The 19453-nt window shown below is 41.7% G+C and overlaps 1 protein-coding gene across 1 annotated transcript in view; it reads left to right on the top strand.

Annotated features, from left to right (window-relative positions):
* The window catches only part of LOC121002015 (myosin VIIA and Rab interacting protein), a 642833-nt gene that overhangs the window by 579087 nt on the left and 44293 nt on the right, over positions 1–19453 (top strand). Inside the window, exon 12 of the mRNA XM_040433314.1 lies at positions 11559–11747. Within this exon, the coding sequence (XP_040289248.1) occupies positions 11559–11747 (189 nt within the window). The remainder of the gene's footprint in view (positions 1–11558; positions 11748–19453) is intronic.

Genomic DNA, 19453 nt, shown 5'->3' on the forward strand with positions numbered 1-19453 from the left:
CCTAAAGCTGACCTACAGCAGTGAAGAAAAATGGCTGGGTTGTTATGGAAACTTGGAGTAAAACTGTGTGTATGTGGAGACTAAGGGCCTGCAAGCTTCTATTGGCTGATAAGGAACATGTGACCGTGTGTATGGCAGTTGGGATATGAAGAGAAAGACTTGCAGGCTTGTATTGGCTAATGCAGGTTATTTTTTGGGAATATCTCAGGAACGGTACATTTTTGAGTGATCGCAGAACATACATACATACGCCCTTTATATATATATAGGTAAAGAAAGAGAAGTTAATTGCAACGTGCGTATGATAAGATTGCCACAGTTGACGTATCACTCATTAGAAAGCCTTCAAGTGAAGTCTCAACAAGACACTATATTGAATTTAGCAGCCTTCAAAAAGTTCTTTTTAGTGAATGGACTCAGAAAAAAATTGGAACACTGACAGGTATTCCATGGTCTTCATTAGTGATATTAAGGAGTTTGAGCATATGAAACCCATCACAACTCTTGAGTAGCATTGATTTCTATTCCTTTTCCATAATGTTCTTGGAGGATGTATTTCAATCTAATTGGCACTTGTAAGTGTAAAAAGCACTAGAGCTTTGGAGGGCTACAGGTGACTCTGTCTACTCTTGAAGAGCTTCTGATCTGCAAGGAACAGCTCTCATCTTTGTCATGACTCTTTACCATTATAACAGGGTCAAAACCCAGAGTTTGTTTGTAATTCGGTGACTTTGTTTGTGGCCTGCGATATATGATCAAATGCTCATAAAACACTGCCTCTGTAATTGTAGATAACCAACATTTGTACAGTATATAAGCAGTCGTTCACATTTGTTTGCACATATCAGTTTTACTACTATTTCATGCCATACAACCAACCACTGTTTTTAAATTGGCAATTTTAAAAAGTAGTATCATAAAGTAGTTTAAGACAATTTTATTATAGCTATTATAACTGCTATTTTACACAGCAAATACCCAGAGCTAATCCCAATCCCTCTGGGCCAGAAGGCACCTGCAAGGGTCTGCGAATAGTAGCCATCCCTCAGCTGTAGCCGGAGAAGTGCCAACCAATGCTCTTGCTTCCACTGGGCTGCCACCCCAGGTGTTGGCCAAGAGCCACAATTGAGGTCTGGCCTCTCTCCAGAGGGAGAGGCCAAGGGGTTTGCACGTGGGTGAGGAACCAGATGGCCATATACAACCCCCCCCCCCCCCCCCCAGACCTCAGGGTAGCCCGTAAGGGTGCCGCAACTCTGAAAATCCTAGTGACAAACAAAACGTGGAACGTGAAAATAAAAAAAAGTGAATAGGTACAAGTTTCCACCATCATCAGGAATTATAAAAATTCCTCATCTTGCACCAGTTCTGCCGAGATCACAGGACACTTGTCTGCTGAATAAACGCTCAGTGGACAGTTGGGAATTTGACTTACATATGGCGCAGGAGTTGTTCAAAGTGCTTTCTTTTAAGGTCATCTGTCAGCAGATTTGTGCCTATGAAACTAGTTGACCTGTTACATGTGCGCTTGGCAGCTGAGGGCATCTTTGTTGGTCCCATGTTCAGATATGTCTGCACTGCTGAGAAAATTATGTTTTAATATATGCAATTTCCCCTTTAGAAGCAATGGGGGAGTTACCGTTACACCTAGAGGCTCTGCTCTCTCTGCAACCGCTATGCCTTCTGCACAGGGCTAGGCAGTATAAACATCTTCACACCTGGCCCTGACTTCTCCTAAAGTCAATCAAAGTGGAGAGGGTGCAGCAGTTGCTAATACAGCATGTATTGTACTGCATTGAAACAGGGATCAGACTCTGAAATGTCGAAGACCCATAGTGGGACAAAAATAAATAATACAGCAAAAAAAGTGTTAGTAAAGTTTACTAACGTTAGTAAAGTTTCAAGTTTAAAAAAAAAAAAGCACCCTTTCCAATATTCAAGCTATGTACAAAATTTTTTTTTAAATAGATATATTAAGTATCGCTGCATCTGTAACGACTAGCTCTATAAACATTTCACATGATCTACCCAGTCAGGTGAACTCGTAAAAAAATAAAAACTATGCCAAAATATGACTCTCAGTAAATGGTAACAGACAAACAGTATTTTCCAGGGCTGTGGAGTCAGAGTCCGAATCGGTGTCCATCAAAATGGAACGGAGTCGTTATAAAATGGACCGACTCCAACTCCAAAAATATATAATAATTTGGTACAGTTAGTTCAATGCAGTATGTGCTGAATATATTTTCATACGAATTTGGGAAAATTCTAAAATGTCCTATAAATGTCTGTTCTATTCCTCCTGATCTAAGAATCTAGGCTTTTAGCTGAGATGAATGTGTGCTGCCCTTTATGTAGATGCTCAGTAGTGAAGCTCCTCTGCTACAGATCAGAGGAAAAAGGCACTGGGAAGGAATGGCTGCACTCATCTTAGATTTGCTAGAGAAAACGGGATTAAAGAGGTTTTCTCACTAGTTAAAAAATATATAGCTTTTAACATAAAGGGACAGTTAAAAGAAGCCATTTTCTAAATACATTGGTCAGTAGATTTTACTTTAGTCATTAACTATAGAGTCCAGACAGTTCAGCAGGTCTCTCACTGCACACAGGTTTCTATGGTAAACCTGCAGACCTGATTAGCTGAAAGCAGGAGTGACCACACCCCCACGGAATGATGGGACTGAGCTCTGAGTGAACTTATAAGGTTTAGCAAGATTACCTGCAGTAAGCAAAACGGTACAAGTGTTGTGAGGACTGAGAAGCATGGCTTTACCTGTAATTGTGTCAGAGATCACAATCTCCTGCTCTGTCAGAGTAAGTTAATATATGCTAATCAGGGATGAGCGATGTAATAGGAGCTCCGTACAGTATTAGAATGTATTGGCTCCGATGAGCCGAAGTCTCGCGAGACTTCGCGCAATAACTTCATGAATAATTTTTTACTGTAAAAAAACATTTCCCGAACTAGGGTTCGATTCCAAGGTACCACTTGGACCCTAACCCGAGTTTGGGAAATGTTTTTTTACAGTACAAATTAATTTATGAATTTATTGAGAAGCATTAACTTGGGCTCATTGGAGTAAATACATTCTAATACTGTACAGAGCTCCTGCTCCGTACAGTATTAGATCAAAGTTTTATGCAAATCGATTTCGGATGTTTCATCCGAAGTCGATACGATCATTCCTAATGCTAATAGCTGCTGGAGACCCACCCACAGCCTGAGGAGACAGAGTGAGTGCAAACTGCCTGTCAGCCAGTGAATCAACGTGCTGAGAAATCCCCTTTAAGGCCTAGTTCACACGAACGTGTGTGACCCGTGGCCGTATTGCGGCCTGCAAATCGCGGGCCGCAATAAACGGCCACAGTTCCGTGTGCATTCCGCATCACTGGCCTCTTCATAACTTTGGCGGATACTCCGCCACTTCTAAATGTTATTTTTGGGGGGTTTCACTCTATGGGTATGTCACGGTGCGGTTCACCGTAACGTGTGTTGCTGTGTAGGCTGGCTGCACGTCCCCTTGTGTACTTGCTGCAGGTTTCTGTGTAGGCTGGTTGCTAGGGGCTGCCTATTGGCTGCGGTGTCTAGTGTGTACTCTGCCCATGTACATGTGTACCCCTTTGACTGTATCTGCATTTCTGTTCCTGTATTCTGGTTCCGTGTTCCTAGTTGCCATGGGCAACGCTCCATACTGCAGGGTTCTGAGGTTTCTGTTTCTCCCTGACCTGGAAGGGTTAATCTCCCTGTGTTGTTTCCAGGGGTGTGTCTTCCCAGGTGCCCTCATTAGGCAGCCTTATCTTCCTGTGAGCTGGTTGCTGGGGGTCAGTGCTTTTGTCTGTAGGTCAGTTCTCTGCTCGGTTCTGTCTGTACTCCGTCTATGTGTTGCTTGTTGGGTGTTGTTTCCTTGCTGCTGATCCTAGGGGTCATTCTGTCCGCACTTCGGTTTGATTTCACCTGATTCTGCATTTATATCGTTTGTCATGTTTTCTGTTACCCGTTCAGTATGTGTAAGCCTAGTAGTGCTTAACTGCATCTAATTCTGTTCCGTGTCCTGTTTGGCAGTTGTTTCTGCTTCTGATGTTTTGTTCATGTCAGTCTGGCAGTTCCTCCGGAAGGGGGTTCCTGGTTTCCCCAGGGGGGGAAATTCCCATGTTTGGGTATGCCCTTTTGCCTTCCCAGTGCAGCTCTGCCTGGGGCCACTTGCTCCCTTTGCTTGTGGCGCAGGTAACTGCTTCTGTCTCTGCTCTACCTGTTGCTGGTATGTCTCCGCCTGTTTGTCTGTGTACTCCTGGTCTGTCTGGACCAGCTGCCACTGACTCGGTTTACCCTCTGGAGTTGCCCCTGGCAACTAACTCGGTCCAAGCCTATCCTCACCATCTGAGGCTATAGTGAATACCAGGTGTTGCTTAGTCACGCCCCTCCAGAGTATTGCCAGTTAATGGTGCAATGGGTTTTACACCCGTTGTTCCTTGTGTGTACTTTGAGTGCCTCTGTTCCTGTCATGAGCTTGTTCTCTTTAGTAAAGTTCTGTTGTTCCATTTCCTGTTCCGGTGTTCCTGCTCGTCTGACATCTCGGAGGTCCTTCGTGGGATCCCCGTCACGTGACAGGGTAGCTCAGGGTCTCTTCAAATGTGACACGGTGCCCGAAAACCATTCTGACAAAATCTGCCCTCCAAAAACCATATGGCGCTCCTTCCCTTCTGATCCTTACTGTGTGCCCAAACAGCAGTTTAAAACCACATATGGGGTATTGCCATGTTTAGTATAAAATGATTTTTAAAAAAAGCATTTTTCCTGTTATCCCTTGTGGGAGGAAATGACATTTTTAATTTTCACAGCCATATGTTTCTAAATTCCGTGAAACTTCTGGGGTCAAAGCAGACAGTACAACCTTCAATAAATTACTTGAGGGGTATAGTTTCCAAAATGGAGTCACTTTTTCGGGGTTTATACTGTAGGAGTATCTTAGGGTCTCTTCAAATGTGACATGGTGCCTAAAAACCATTCCAGCAAAATCTGCCCTCCAAAAGCCATATGGCCCTTCTTCCCTTCTGAGTAGAGGTGGGACGAATGCAATTTTTTTCGAATCCGAATCGGTTCTCGAATCTATCGAATCTTTCAAATCTTGAATCCTACGAATCCTGTACGTAAGAATTGTGTGAACGGTGTAAGAAACAAAGTCATCCAAACACTTATGGGGGGGATCTGTGGATGACACTGCTATGGGGGGGATCTGTGGATGGCACTGTTATGGGGGGATCTGTGGATGGCACTGTTATGGGGGGGATCTGTGGATGGCACTGTTATGGGGGATCTGTGGATGGCACTGTTATGGAGGATCTGTGGATGGCACTGTTATGGGGATCTCTGGATGGTACTGTTATGGGGAATCTCTGGATGGCACTGTGATGGGGGGATCTGTGGATGACACATATATAGCATCTTATACTATGTGCCATCCACAGATTCCCCCCCATAACAGTGTCCCTGCAGTGTGAATGACCCCCAATTATGGGGCTGGGGGCCGGCATCTGGATTCGGAATGACAGCGGGGACCAGTGCAGTCCCTGTATTCAAATGCACTGGCCCCGCTCACTGTAGTATAATCTTATGATCTAACATGCATTGTTAAAATATAATAATCCATCTGTATTACTTACATTACAACATTAAGTTCCGTAGTAGAGAGGAGGGAGGAGGCAGGACGGGCAGGCGGTGTGTCACTCACTACGTCACGCGCCCGTGCCGCCTGCTTCATTCATAAAGTAGGCGGCGCAGGCACGTGACATAGTGAGTGACGCGCCGCCCGCCCTTCCTCCCGGCCTGCCTCCTCCCTACTCTCTGCTATGGAACTTAATGTTGTAATGTAAGTAATACAGCTGGATTATTATATCTTAAAAATGCAGGTTAGATCATAAGATTATACTACAGTGAGCGGGGTCGGTGCATTAGGATACAGGGACTGCACCGGTCCCTGCTGTCATGGATTCGTCTGATTCAAATTTAGTAAATAAGGTCGGGATTCAAGTCCACAAATCCCTCAAATCCAACAAGATTCAAGGGATTTGTGGATTCAACGGATTCGTCGTCCCACCTCTACTTCTGAGACCTGCCGTGTGCCCATATGGCAGTTTACAACCACATATGGGTTGTTTCTGTAAACCGCATAATCAGGGTAATAAATATTGAAGTTTGTTTTGCTGTTAACCCTTTCTGCCTTACAGGAAAAAAAAAGATAAAAATGCCCCCCCAAAAAAGTGGCATTTTGAAATTTCACCTCCATTTTCCTTTCATTCTTGTGAAACAAGTAAAGGTTAACAAAATTTGTAAAATCAGTTTTGAATGTTTTTAGGGGTATAGTTTCTAAAATGGGGTAACTTATGGGTGGTTTCTGTTACATAAGCCCCACAAAGTGACTTAGTTCTTAAAAAAGTGGGTTTTGGAAATTCTTAAAAATTGCTTCTAAAATTTTAAGCCTTCTAACATCCCAAAAAAATTAAATGACATTTACAAAAGGATGCCAACATATGGTGAATGTTAATAACTATTTTATGATGTATCACTATCTGTCTTAAAAGCAGAGCAATTCAAATTTACAAATAGTTTTTCCAAATTTTTCATTAATTTTTTATTTTTTTTAATAAATAAAGGTTAAACATATCGACTCAAATTTAACACTAACATGAAGCACGATGTGTCACGAGACTCAGAATTGATTGGATAAGTAAAAGCTTTAAAAAATCATTACCACATAAACTGACATTTCAGATTTGCTAAATTTGGATCGATCCTTAAGATGAAAATTGGCTGTTTTCTTATAGGATTAAAGGAGTTGTATTACTTAGATTCATTGCAGAAGGCATTAGGAGTTATTAAAATCATAAAAAAGTTATACTCAGTTTGGAACCTTTGCTCCAGTGCTGCTGCTGCCATGATGTCAAGTTTTTGGCTGCAGCAATGACATCCCTTAACCCCTTCAGGACCCTGCCATTTTTCACCTTAAGGACCAGGCCATTTTTTGCAAATCTGACGTGTCACTTTATGTGGTGATAACTTTTAAACGCTTTTACTTATCCAGGCCATTCTGAGTTTGTTTTCTCGTCACGTATTGTACTTGTACTTATTAAAAAAATCTAAATTTACCAAAAAATTCTAAAAATTAGCAAATTTCCAAATTTTAGAATAGATAGTAATACCTCCAAAAATAGTTATTACTTTACATTCCCTATATGTCTACTTCATGTTTGGATCATTTTATGAATGTCATTAGATTTTTTTTGGGGGACGTTAGAAGGCTTAGAAGTTTAGAAGCAAATCTTGAAATTTTTCACTTTTTCAGGACCAGTTCAGGTCTGGAGTCACTTTGTGAGGCTTACATAATAGAAACCACCCAAAAATGACCCCATTTTACAAACTACACCCCTCAAGGTATTAAAAACTTTGTTAACCCTTTATGTGTTCCACAAGAATTAATGGAAAATAGAGATAACATTTCAAAATTTCACTTTTTTTGGCAGATTTTCCATTTGAATCAATTTTTTTTTGTTACAAAGCAAGGGTTAACAGCCAAACAATACTCAATATTTATGGCCCTGATTCAGTAGTTTACAGAAACACCCCATGTGTGGTCATAAATTGCTGTACGGGCACACAGCAGGGCGCAGAAGGAAAGGAATGCCATACGGTTTTTGGAAGGCAGATTTTGCTGGACTGATTTTTTGACATCATGTCCCATTTGAAGCACCCCTGATGCACCCCTAGAGTAGAAACTCAAAAAAAGTGACCCTGTTTTGGAAAAAACAGGATAAGGTGGCAGTTTTGTTGTTACTATCTTAGGGTACATATGATTTTTGGTTGCTCTATATTACACTTTTTGTGAGGCAAGGTAACAAGAAATAGCTGTCTTGGCACCGTTTAAATTTTTTGTTATTTACAACATTCATCTGACAGGTTAGATCATGTGGTATTTTTATAGAGTAGGTTGTCACAGACGTGACAATACAAAATATGACTACTTTTTTTGGTTATTTGTTTCAGTTTTACATAACAAAGCATTTTAGAAAAAAAAAAAATTTTGTGTCTCTACATTCTGAAAGCCGTAGTTTAATTAATTTTTTGGGCGACTGTCTTGTGTAGGGGCTAATTTTTTTCGGGATGAGATGACTGTTTGATTGGTACTAGTATAGTGTGCATATGACTTTTTGATCGCTTGCTATTACACTTTTTGTGATGTAAGGTGACAAAAAATGCCTTTTTTTATACAGTTTTTATTTCTATTTTCTTACGGTGTTCACCTGAGGGGTTAGGTCATGTGGTATTTTTATAGAGCAGGTTATTATGGACACGGCGATACCTAATATGTCTACTATTTTTTATTTATGTTTTACACAATGAATTCCTTTTTGAAACAAAAAAAATCATGTTTTACTATCTCCATAGTCTGAGAGCCATAGTTTTTTCAGTTTTTGGGCGATTGTTTTAGGTAGGGTATGATTTTTGCGGGATGAGATGACGGTTTGATTGGCACTATTGGGGTGTGTATGACTTTTTGATCGCTTGCTATTACACTTTTTGTGATGTAAGGTGACAAAAAATGGCTTTTTATACACAGTTTTTATTTTAAAAAATTTACGGTGTTCACCTGAGGGGTTAGGACATGTGGCATTTTTATGGAGCTGGTCATTACGGACGTGGCAATACCTAATATGTATACTTTTTTTTATTTATTTAAGTTTTACACAATAATATCATTTTTGAAACATAATTTCTTTGCAGGACTTAAAAACCAGTGACGTACATGTACTTCATGGGGATCGGGCGGGTGCAGGAGCTGCGCACCACCCGATCCGCGGCAGGGGTCCGGCAGTCACTGATAGCGCATTAACAGCGCTCGTTGCCTCGATGCCACTGCCTCGTTGCTAAAAGTTGTTTATTTAGAGGGTAGAGTCCTAACCATGTTTTTACCCCCAGTAGAAGAGGAGATGATCCCAACTGGGCCCCTCTTGCCCTGGGCCCCATAGCAATCGCATGGTCTGCCGCTATGGTAGTTACGCCCCTGAATAGAAAGTAGCATTTCTCAGAGTTAGAGAACTTGACTTTCACTCATAAAGAAATAGTTATGTTTTGAGGCATCTATGCCACATGGTTGTATACTTACTTTGGTACTGATTTTGGAGATGACGGATTCAAGGTACTTTTTGAGGGATCAGGGAGCTGAATACTTTACCTTATATGATGGCAGCATATTATAGGTACAGGTGCATGATGAATTGAATGAGCATTAACAGGCTGCTGTGTATGCTTGTCAGTCACTGCAAAGAAGGACTGGGAGAGGCAGGGGGAACATTCACCTCATGAACACAAGACTCATTTTTTCATTGTTCCTATTTTCCAAACAGCACAAATTTTGGCTAATAGGAGTACAGACGTATAGCTATGTAAAGGCATCATATTCGGCTGACAAATCTGGTAAAATGCAATCATAAACAAAATTGCCCCCGACGGTGTACATAGCCTTTAACTCTGCAGCATGACAGATCTTATACTAGTAACCAAGAAAATATGTGGTAAATACATGATGCTGTAGACTGCTCATAAAGAAAATGATATTTTGGTTAAAATAAAAACTAGTATTCAAAAACAAAAATAAAAAACTTTTCTGAGAATTTCATTTGGACATGTTAGCCTCTCAAACAGAAAACTGCATTAAGCTATGTCCACACATACTGTAGCACCTAAAATACGCAGTGTAAAAGTCCTAAATATCTTCATCCACTATAACTGCATTGCAGTGGGCAAAATCTCGGCACAAAATTGCAATGTACTGTGTGTGAAAATGCATAACATGCTTGCAGTCCCCAGTGATTTTTTATTATTACAGTTCACCTACATTGTACGTTGTTGGAGATTTTCAGTGCATATTCCGCAGAAAGAAAAGAAAAAGCTGCAACAAATGTGCTATGGATGAACTTGCCTTTAAAGGAGTTGTCCAAGACTACAACAAAGGATCTGTTTGTTCGTTTTTTTTCCCTGTAAGGCTAGGGCTACAGGGTAACACTGGTTGTGGCCAGGATTGCAAAGTAGAGGTGATCCCATAGAAATGAATGCGATTGCAGCGTGAGCCGCATAAAATCCAGCAGTGTTGGATTTTTTTTTTGGGCTCTTGCTTTGATCCCATTCGTTTTATGGGGTCATCGCTACTTTATAATCCTGGCAGTGACAGTCGTGTGACCAGTGTCGCCATGTACCTGTAGCCTAACAGCTCCATGCTCGTTGTTGGCTCTGTATGGTATTGCATATTATTCTAGTTCATGTCAATGGGAATGCTGTCTCTGCAATAAGAAAAGCATCTTTTTTTTTCTAATCCTGCATAACAGCTTTAGAGCGGTTGTCTAGTCTCATAGTGAATTTCTTTTTATCTGCCCAGAATACCCAAGCATTGTATATTTTTGCACCATATACTTATTTTTCATGTCAGCACTTTCATTCCCCTTTTCTCAACATCGCTGCTGGATGGTTACATGCACAGCTTACTGTTTTCATCAACTTCCTGCTGTGTTCATCAACTCAACATGTATTGCTCTGTAATATTTCTCAGGACTTGCTCCGCCTGCCACACTTCTATCTGCAGTAGTCCTACACCTCCTCTGTCCATGTTAGGCTAGTTTCACATCAGCAGTAAGAGATCCGGCAGGCTGTTCCGGCATGTTTGCTGGGTTGCAGCCCGTCCGGTAATGCCAGATCCAGAGAGCACTCATACTGCTGGTGTGAAACTTGCCTTAGCTAGGCGGAACAAGTCCTGTGCAACCTTACAGAGAAAAGCTTGCTGGGTTTGGTTACAAAACTCGGCAGGAAGTTGATGAAAATAGGAAGCTGCATGTAATCATCCTGCCATGAAGCAGTGATACTGAGAACAGGGGAAGGAAAGTACATGGGGCAAAAATGTGCAGTGTTTGGGTAGATAAAAAATTATGGGACTGGAGAAACCCCCTTTAAAAAGTACCTGAGTTTTCAAAAAAAGTTTGCATAATGGCTGTGCTTCTTTGTACAATCATAACTGTGAAGGAACAGTTAAAATTGAGCCTCTCTAAAGTCTCTTTCAGACATATTAGTCGCTGTTTCAGCTGCACAGCTAGATGCATTTCACTCAGAAGCAGGAGGCATATCCCTTCTGTGAAATCTGTAGTGCTGTGATATCTTTTTCCTTGCTTACCACTATGTTTCTTTTCAGCTCTGAAGCTCACAGAACAGATAAGGGGGGGGGGGGGGGTCACACTTACAGGCACAATGAAATTGAATTATGTGAAAATACAGTGACTCTTTAAGCAATTGGTATCTCTACAGTAGCTGTTGAGATACTATCTTTTGTGAAACTTAATTTTTTATAATGTTTATATTGATCAGCACACAATGACAGCTGCTGTAGAGGATTGTGTACAATATTATTGTAAGTTCAGCCTGGTATACATTATTCCCAATAACATTAGTGTCACCTTATACTAAAAAAATGTTTTTCTAACTTTGTGCTATTTTGTCCCTATGTACTCTTGTACATAAACAGAAATACTCTGCTGTGTCTCTCTGCAACATTTCAACAGAAGTCCTAAAGGTCATCAATGCAACTGAAGAACTGATAGCAGGATCCACAGATCCATGGGATTCCCCAGCAAATACACTTGATCAAGAGACTTTACCTATAGTTGCTGACCCTCTCAGACTAGACGAACAGCTCACCAAACTGGAAGAAAATGTAAGAATGGCTATTTAATGTACTGCTTATTTCCTGATTTCTACTAGAAAAATACCTTACAGCCAATGTTTTTCTAGACTTAACTACTGAAGGGGTTTTCCTAGACTTAACCCTCCTCTTATGTTAGGGTCAGAACCGACCCGTTTTCAGGTTTTGAATGTCTATAAGTATCACATAAATTTGTTTATTGCATCAAGATCTTTTTTACTTTGTCAGGAACCTCTATTTAAACAATGTAATAATCCTTTTCACTAAATTATAAAATACTGTGGTGAAAATTAAGACGTTTATGGTGTTAGGGTCAATTCTGACCCAGTTATAATATAGGATTATAGGACACTAATAAGTGCCAAAACTGAAATCCTAAACACTCTCTCTGCTTAGTAACACTGACAGCCATTCACCTCTCAAACCTGTGAGCTGTAGTTAGGGAGGGGCCGATCTCTTTGCCTGCTTGTCTGCTTCTCTAAATAAAGTAAAGAAACATAGGACCAATACATTTCAGAGTTGCTGACTTGCAGAGTAATCATCTCCAATATGCAGCATGCAAGAGTGAGAAGATTTGCAGGAAGCCAAATACTGGATTATATCTTGGATGAAAATGAGGCAGAGGACACAGAGCAGCACAGCGATATGGATGAGCAGGTTTCTGAGGCAGAACATGAAGTAGAGTATCAACCAGAATACACAGACACATCTGATGAGTCTGATGAGGAGGCCACCAGTGCTGAACCTGCTGCTGTTCCTGCTGAAACATTCAAATCCAAAAGTGGTAAGATCTGTTGGAGGTCAGAACCTCCTGACTTACATGGCAGGGCAGCTGCTGCAGATGTAATCAAAATGACCCCTGGGATCACAAGGTTTGCTGTGACGAGAGTAAGTGACATCAAAACATGTTTTGAACTGTTCATGCCATTGTCACTAAAAAAAGTGATCATTGCAATGACAAACCTTGAAGGAAAAAAAGTCCATGGCAACATGTGGAATGACATAAATGAGGAATGCCTAGATGCTTATATTGGTGTTCTTCTTCTTGCTGGAGTGTACAGATCCTATAATGAGGCCACTGATAGTCTCTGGGACAAGTCAAGAGGCAGATATGTCAAGATGGCCGATGGCTGTGTTTTCTAACATCCTAGATGTGTCTGCATACAATGCATTTGTGTTATGGACCCACATCCACCCAGGTTGGAACACAAAAAAAAATAACAAGTGGAGAATATTTCTCGAGGAGCTAGGAAGTTCCCTTGTCAAGGCACACATTGAGCAAAGGAAACGGGTGTCTCGAGATCCAATCGCTGCAGCCGTGATCAGACAGATGCAGAGTTCATCAAGCACTCCATCCACACCATCAACAACACAAAGAGAATAAGTGCCAGCATCCTCATCATCATCTAGCCTTGCCTCAACATCAACCAGCACAGCCACAGCCACAACTCCAGTGATGCCATCTGATTCTAAAAGAAAGAGGTGTCAGGTCTGCCCCAGCAATAAGGACAGAAAGACACACACATTATGCCTCCACTGTAAAAAATATATCTGCAAAGAACATGCTAAGGCTACTTTCACACTTGCGTTAGGAGCGGATCCGTCTGGTGTCTGCACAGACGGATCCGCTCCTATAATGCAAACGCTTGCATCCATTCCGAACGGATCCGTTTGCATAACCATGAACAAAATAAAAAAATATAATTTTTTTTTTTTTTTTTTTTTTTTTTTTTGTTCATGATAATGCAAACGGATCCGTCCAGACTTTACATTGAAAGTCAATGGGGGACGGATCCGTTTAAAAATTGAGCCATACTGTGTCATCTTCAAACGGATCCGTCCCCATTGACTTACATTGTAAGTCTGGACGAATCCGTTTGCCTCCGCACGGCCAGGCGGACACCCGAACGCTGCAAGCTGCGTTCAGGTGTCCGCCTGCTGAGCGGAGCGGAGGCTGAACGCTGCCAGACTGATGCATTCTGAGCGGATCCGCATCCACTCAGAATGCATTAGGGCAGTACGGATGCGTTCGGGGCCGCTTGTGAGCCCCTTCAAACGGAACTCACAAGCGGAGCCCCGAACGCTAGTGTGAAAGTAGCCTAAAAGTGTCAGCTTTTGCAACACATGCATCTAAAAACACCCACACAAACACATGCAAGTTCTTGCACAAAGATGCTTTGAAACTAGTACTTGATTTCTATTGGTTTGCCTTGCTTGATTGTGTGTTGTTTATTTGACCTTGCAAGTCTACATTTTGTATTATTACTTGCTTTTCATTGTTTATGAACGTTTTATGTTAAAAAAAAAAGACTTTTGGCTATTTTCTTGAAGTAAATATATATGGGTCAAAATTGACCCTAACACCATCAATCTTATTATAGTTAATGTTATTAAAATAAAAAAAAATATATAAAAAAAAAATTTAAGAGATGTGTTCAAATACTCCTCAGAAACATTCTGGTGACATAACAACCTTTTATTTACTTATAATATTCTATTGAGGTTTATTTTACCATTTTTTAAATTTGAAAATGAGAGGTATGCTATCAAAAGAAAGGTCTAAGGGGTCACACCAAAAATATTAAAACCAATCTTTTCAAGGATAAAGAAGCCTAACAAGGTATCCAAGAGGTAAGAAACAAATTGAATGATAAATAATTGTTCAGAGGGTATTTTATGGCTGATTTAAGACACGGGTCAAAACCGACCCGTTAACATCATGGATAGTAACAGAAAGCTAACATAAGAGGAGGGTTAACTACTGATGACCTATCCTCTGGATAGGTCATCACTATCTGATCATTGGGGGTCCAACACTAATCAGTTGTTTGAGAAGGCACTGGCACTCACAGTAGCACTGTGGCCTTTTTGCAGCTTTCTCTAGGCCATGTGACATCACGTTAATCGCTCACATGGACAAGGCACAGCTCAGCCCCATTAAAGTGAATGGGTCTAATTGTGACACCAAGCACATCCGCAATGAAATGGACCGTGCTGTGCTTGGTGAGCCGAGAGACCAAACTGCTCGACCCCCCCCATCATCAGATACTGATGACCTATCCAGAGGTCTTTAAAAACCCTTTGCAACCCTAATCCCATCATAGCGTACATCTAGAACAGGGATCAGCAACCTGTCACTTCACATACAACTCCCAGCATGCTCCATTCACCTGTATGGGAGTTCTGAGAACAGCCAAGCAAGTGCTCATGTTGGGAGCTGTAGTTTAACCACAGCTGGAGTGCCGAAGGTTGCTGATCCCTGATCTAGAGTCTTAGGGTGCATTCACATGACCGTATGTATTTTGCTGTCTGAAAAACACAAATGTGCAAAAAATACAGATGACATCCGTGTGACGTCCGTGTTGCATCCATTTTTTTGCAGATCCATTGAAACAATGTCTATCCTTGTCCGTACATTTTTTGCAGACCCAGTGAAATTAATGGATCCGCATCCTTTCCACAAAAAATAAGGATCGGATGCTAACCAAAAATTTGGTTGTGTGAATGGGGCCTTATATGGGTTCATAATAACATTTCATTAATCTGCTTAGAGTGCCCCAGAGTATTTCTGTCCCATACACCTGTTTTTTTTTGTTTGTTTTTATCTCAGCTGCATATTTCTTCTTCATATACCTGTTTTTCATGTCAACAGTTTCCTTCCTCAGTTCTCTCCAGCAGCTCATCCAAGCAGGGTGTTTACATGTAGAACCTGTTTTCATCACCCAATCGCTGGGTTTTCTAACCAAAGCCAGACCAGACATGCTTTCCACTGTACTGTAATGTTTCACAGGGATGGCTGCAGCTAGGTAACATGGAGAGAGGAGGTGTGACTACTGCAGAGAGAGCAGTGTGGCAGGTGGACCAAAGCAGGTAGCAGGAGGTTTTTCATGTAAAACCCCTACCAGTGATGTCACAACAAAACAAAAAAGAAAAGTGCTGACATGAAAAACATTTAATATTGAAAAACTGGCGAAAAACATGTCCTAAAATAGAATGTCACTGCTAGGTCACGTGCCGCTGAAGAGAGCTGGAATGGAGCAGCAGGGAGCAGGTGGCTATAGGATTGTCCAGCTTTAGGGGTTTTGTTGAGAAACCGGTGCACTGTGTTGCACTTGTTAAAAAACAAGTGCAACACAGTGCACCAGTTTCTTAACAAAACCCCTAAAGCTGGACAATCCCTTTCATTTTAATAACAGCCCATGCTTTATAGCACCATAAACCTAGTTTGGCTTTTAGGATGTGGCTTTTTTATTTTTTTTTCATTGCCGCTTTCCGAGAGCCCTAACTTTTTTTTTTTCTGTTGACATGGTTCGTCTCTTTGCTCATATAAAATCCTTCAATATTTTTGTGACTTCTCCTTCCGTCAAATGTTGGATCCCGCAGCTGCTATTAAATCAGACTGACAGCAATCTAAGGGGTTAAAGGTCCAAGAATGGAGTTATCCATGAATGTGTCCTCCCACTGTAAACTAATAGCTGCCTCAAGCCCTAGGCCAATAAGTCTCCAAGAAAGTTTATAAAATAAATACATAGTATTTTTTTTTAAATAGTAGAAATACAAATGCAATACAATGTATCTGCTTGGAAATCACAGTAAGGGCTCGTTCTCACGAACATTTTTTGTGTTCCGTATACGGGCCGTTTTTGCGTTCCGTATACAAATTCATTTCAATGGTTCCGCAAAAAAAATTGAATGTACTCATGCATTCCGTTTCCGTTTTTCCGTTCAAAGATAGAACATGTCCTATTATTGCCTGCAAATCACGTTCTGTGGCTCCATTCAAGTCAATGGGTCCGCAAAAAAACTGAACACATACGAAATGTACTCCATATGTCTTCCGTATCCGTTGCGTTTTTGCAGAACCATCTATTGAAAATGTTATGCCTAGACCAATTTTTTCTATGTAATTACTGGATACTGTATATGCCATATGGAAAAACGGAACGGAAAAACGGGACGAAACCGGAAACACTACTGAAACAAAAATCGGATCCGTTAAAAACGGCCCGCAAAATACTGAAAAGCCATACGGTCGTGTGAACGAGCCCTAACAATGTATGTTGTGCAAAGTAATAATTTTGGTATTGGGAGAATGAGAGGATTATAGTACGTTATAAACTTAAAGGCTGTTACAGTCTGTTTTCTTTGAATCCCTGCATAATGATTTCCTGACCTCTGAACACTTTTAATAAAGAACAATTGAAAAATGTAATTTTGAGCCCAAAATGAGTAAAATGCAATCATAAAAATTGGCCCCAAAGATTCCTTTGGGGCCAATTTTTATGATTGCATTTTACTCATTTTGGGCTCAAAATTACATTTTTCAATTGTTCTTTATTAAAAGTGTTCAGAGGTCAGGAAATCATTATGCAGGGATTCAAAGAAAACAGACTGTAACAGCTTGCAAACAGACTGATTTTTTAAAACCTGTAACACAGAACACACGCACAGTTCCCCACAGGGAAGAGATTCAGCTACACAGCCTCGTGGCCCCTCAGTCCTCCTGACTGAGACCACACACAGAGCCTCGGCAGGTCTCTGTATCCCAAGTTCACTCTCTCCCCAGACTGACACACTGGGAGGTGCTTTATGTTGGTATGATTACAGCAGGCCTCACCTGCGATCACCTCAGGTGAACGGAAAACATGCCCTGGAATGAGGGGGTGGTTTGGAAGGTCCTACTGCCAAACCTACCATCCCAATAAAATCCAGCCCTGAACAAATAAAGAAAATAGCATTAGCAACTAGGTTTGCTAAAGCCAGTGCCATCTTCCTGGACTTTACTTATCTCACCTAGATGAGATATACACCCCTTCCAGGGCTTCACCGTACACATCACTGTTCACATTTCCACAGTACCCTTCCGTTAAAGAAAGAAAAACCCACATGGCCACTGAAATAACTTGAAACTAACAAAAGTAATAAGAAAAAAAAATCTGAAAATCAACTAATGAAAATCAGACATTGTTTTTGAATTGCATTTCAACAGAATATAAAAAAAATAAAAATAATGAGGCTAAAGTGGCCTGGACAAAAATGATGGTGCCCATAGAAAAAAATGAAAATAATTTGACCATAAGGACATGCTAAACTAAAGTGTGTCCTATAATTAGCATCGCAGGTTTCTTCAAACTTGTAATCAGTCAGTCTGCCTATCTACCCCTTGAGGACCCTGCCATATTTCACCTTAAGTCTTTGTGTGTTGGACAGATCTAAGGCTACTTTCACACCTGCGTTCGGGTGTCCGCTCGTGAGCTCCGTTTGAAGGGGCTCACAAGCTGCCCCGAACGCAGCCGTCCGGCCCTAATGCATTCTCAGTGGAGGCGGATCCGCTGAGAATGCATCAGTCTGCCAGCGTTCAGCCTCCGCTCCGCTCAGTGAGCGGACACCTGAACGCTGCTTGCAGCGTTCGGGTGTCCGCCTGGCCGTGCGGAGGCAAGCGGATCCGTCCAGACTTACAATGTAAGTCAATGGGGACGGATCCGCTTGAAGATGACACTATATGGCTCAATCTTCAAACTGATCCGTTCCCCATTGACTTTCAATGTAAAGTCTGGACGGATCCGCTCAGGCTACTTTCACACTTAGAAATTTTTCTAAGTTATAATGCAGACGGATCCGTTCTGAACGGATGCAAACGTCTGCATTATAGGAGCGGATCCGTCTGATGAAACATCAGACGGACCCGCTCCGAACGCTAGTGTGAAAGTAGCCTAAATTCCTCTCAGTTAATGAGGGGAATAGAGAAATAGGAGAGAAAACGGCCGCACAATAGGGTAGTATGTATATACAGATACAATGATAATATCATAGGAATTGTGAAGGCTCACCTTTTTTGGGCACAACTCTATTGAAGGCTTTAGAGTGATGAGACTTATCTTCCGGAACTGCAGCCGCAGATTGTGAGTTCTTTTTGATGGGATGTCCAGTCCCACAAAAGGAAAAATGGCAATAAGAGAGAAATTCTGGTTCGGCGCAAGTCCACAAATGGAAACGGTCTCACAAGTATGATAGTTCTTCTTTAATGGAAACAACGCGTTTCGGGGAGTGAAACTTCCCCTTCATCAGGTTTCCTGATGAAGGGGAAGTTTCACTCCCCGAAACGCGTTGTTTCCATTAAAGAAGAACTATCATACTTGTGAGACCGTATCCTCCGCATCCGCATCCTCCGATCCTAATGACACCCCCTCCGCATTGTGATTGACAGGGCCAGGGAACGGAATCGTTCTCTGCTGGCCCTGCCTGTTAGCATTCAAAATCTGGCGCCTGCGCCGCGGCCGTACCTATCTTCAATCTGCGCAGGCGCACTGAGAGGCGGCCACTCGCTCGGCTGCTCCATCCTCAATGCGCCTGCGCCGATGACGTCACATCTACACCCGGCGCAGGCGCATTGAGGAGCGAGCGGCCGCCTCTCAGTGCGCCTGCGCAGATTGAAGATACGTACGGCCGCGGCGCAGGCGCCAGATTCTGAATGCTAACAGGCAGGGCCAGCAGAGAACGATTCCGTTCCCTGGCCCTGTCAATCACAATGCGGAGGGGGCGTCATTAGGATCGGAGGATGCGGCTGCTACCAGCAAGTAGCCGCCCTACTTGCTGGTAGCAAGGTAATTAGCATATTTTAAAAATAGCTTTTTATCAAATTCTACTGAACCAAAATGATTATTTAACTTATGTATGCAGAGCTCGCAGTATAGGGATTATTAGTAAACAAAAAAAAA

Source organism: Bufo bufo, chromosome 5, assembly GCF_905171765.1.
Source record: "Bufo bufo chromosome 5, aBufBuf1.1, whole genome shotgun sequence".
Lineage (NCBI taxonomy): Eukaryota > Metazoa > Chordata > Amphibia > Anura > Bufonidae > Bufo > Bufo bufo.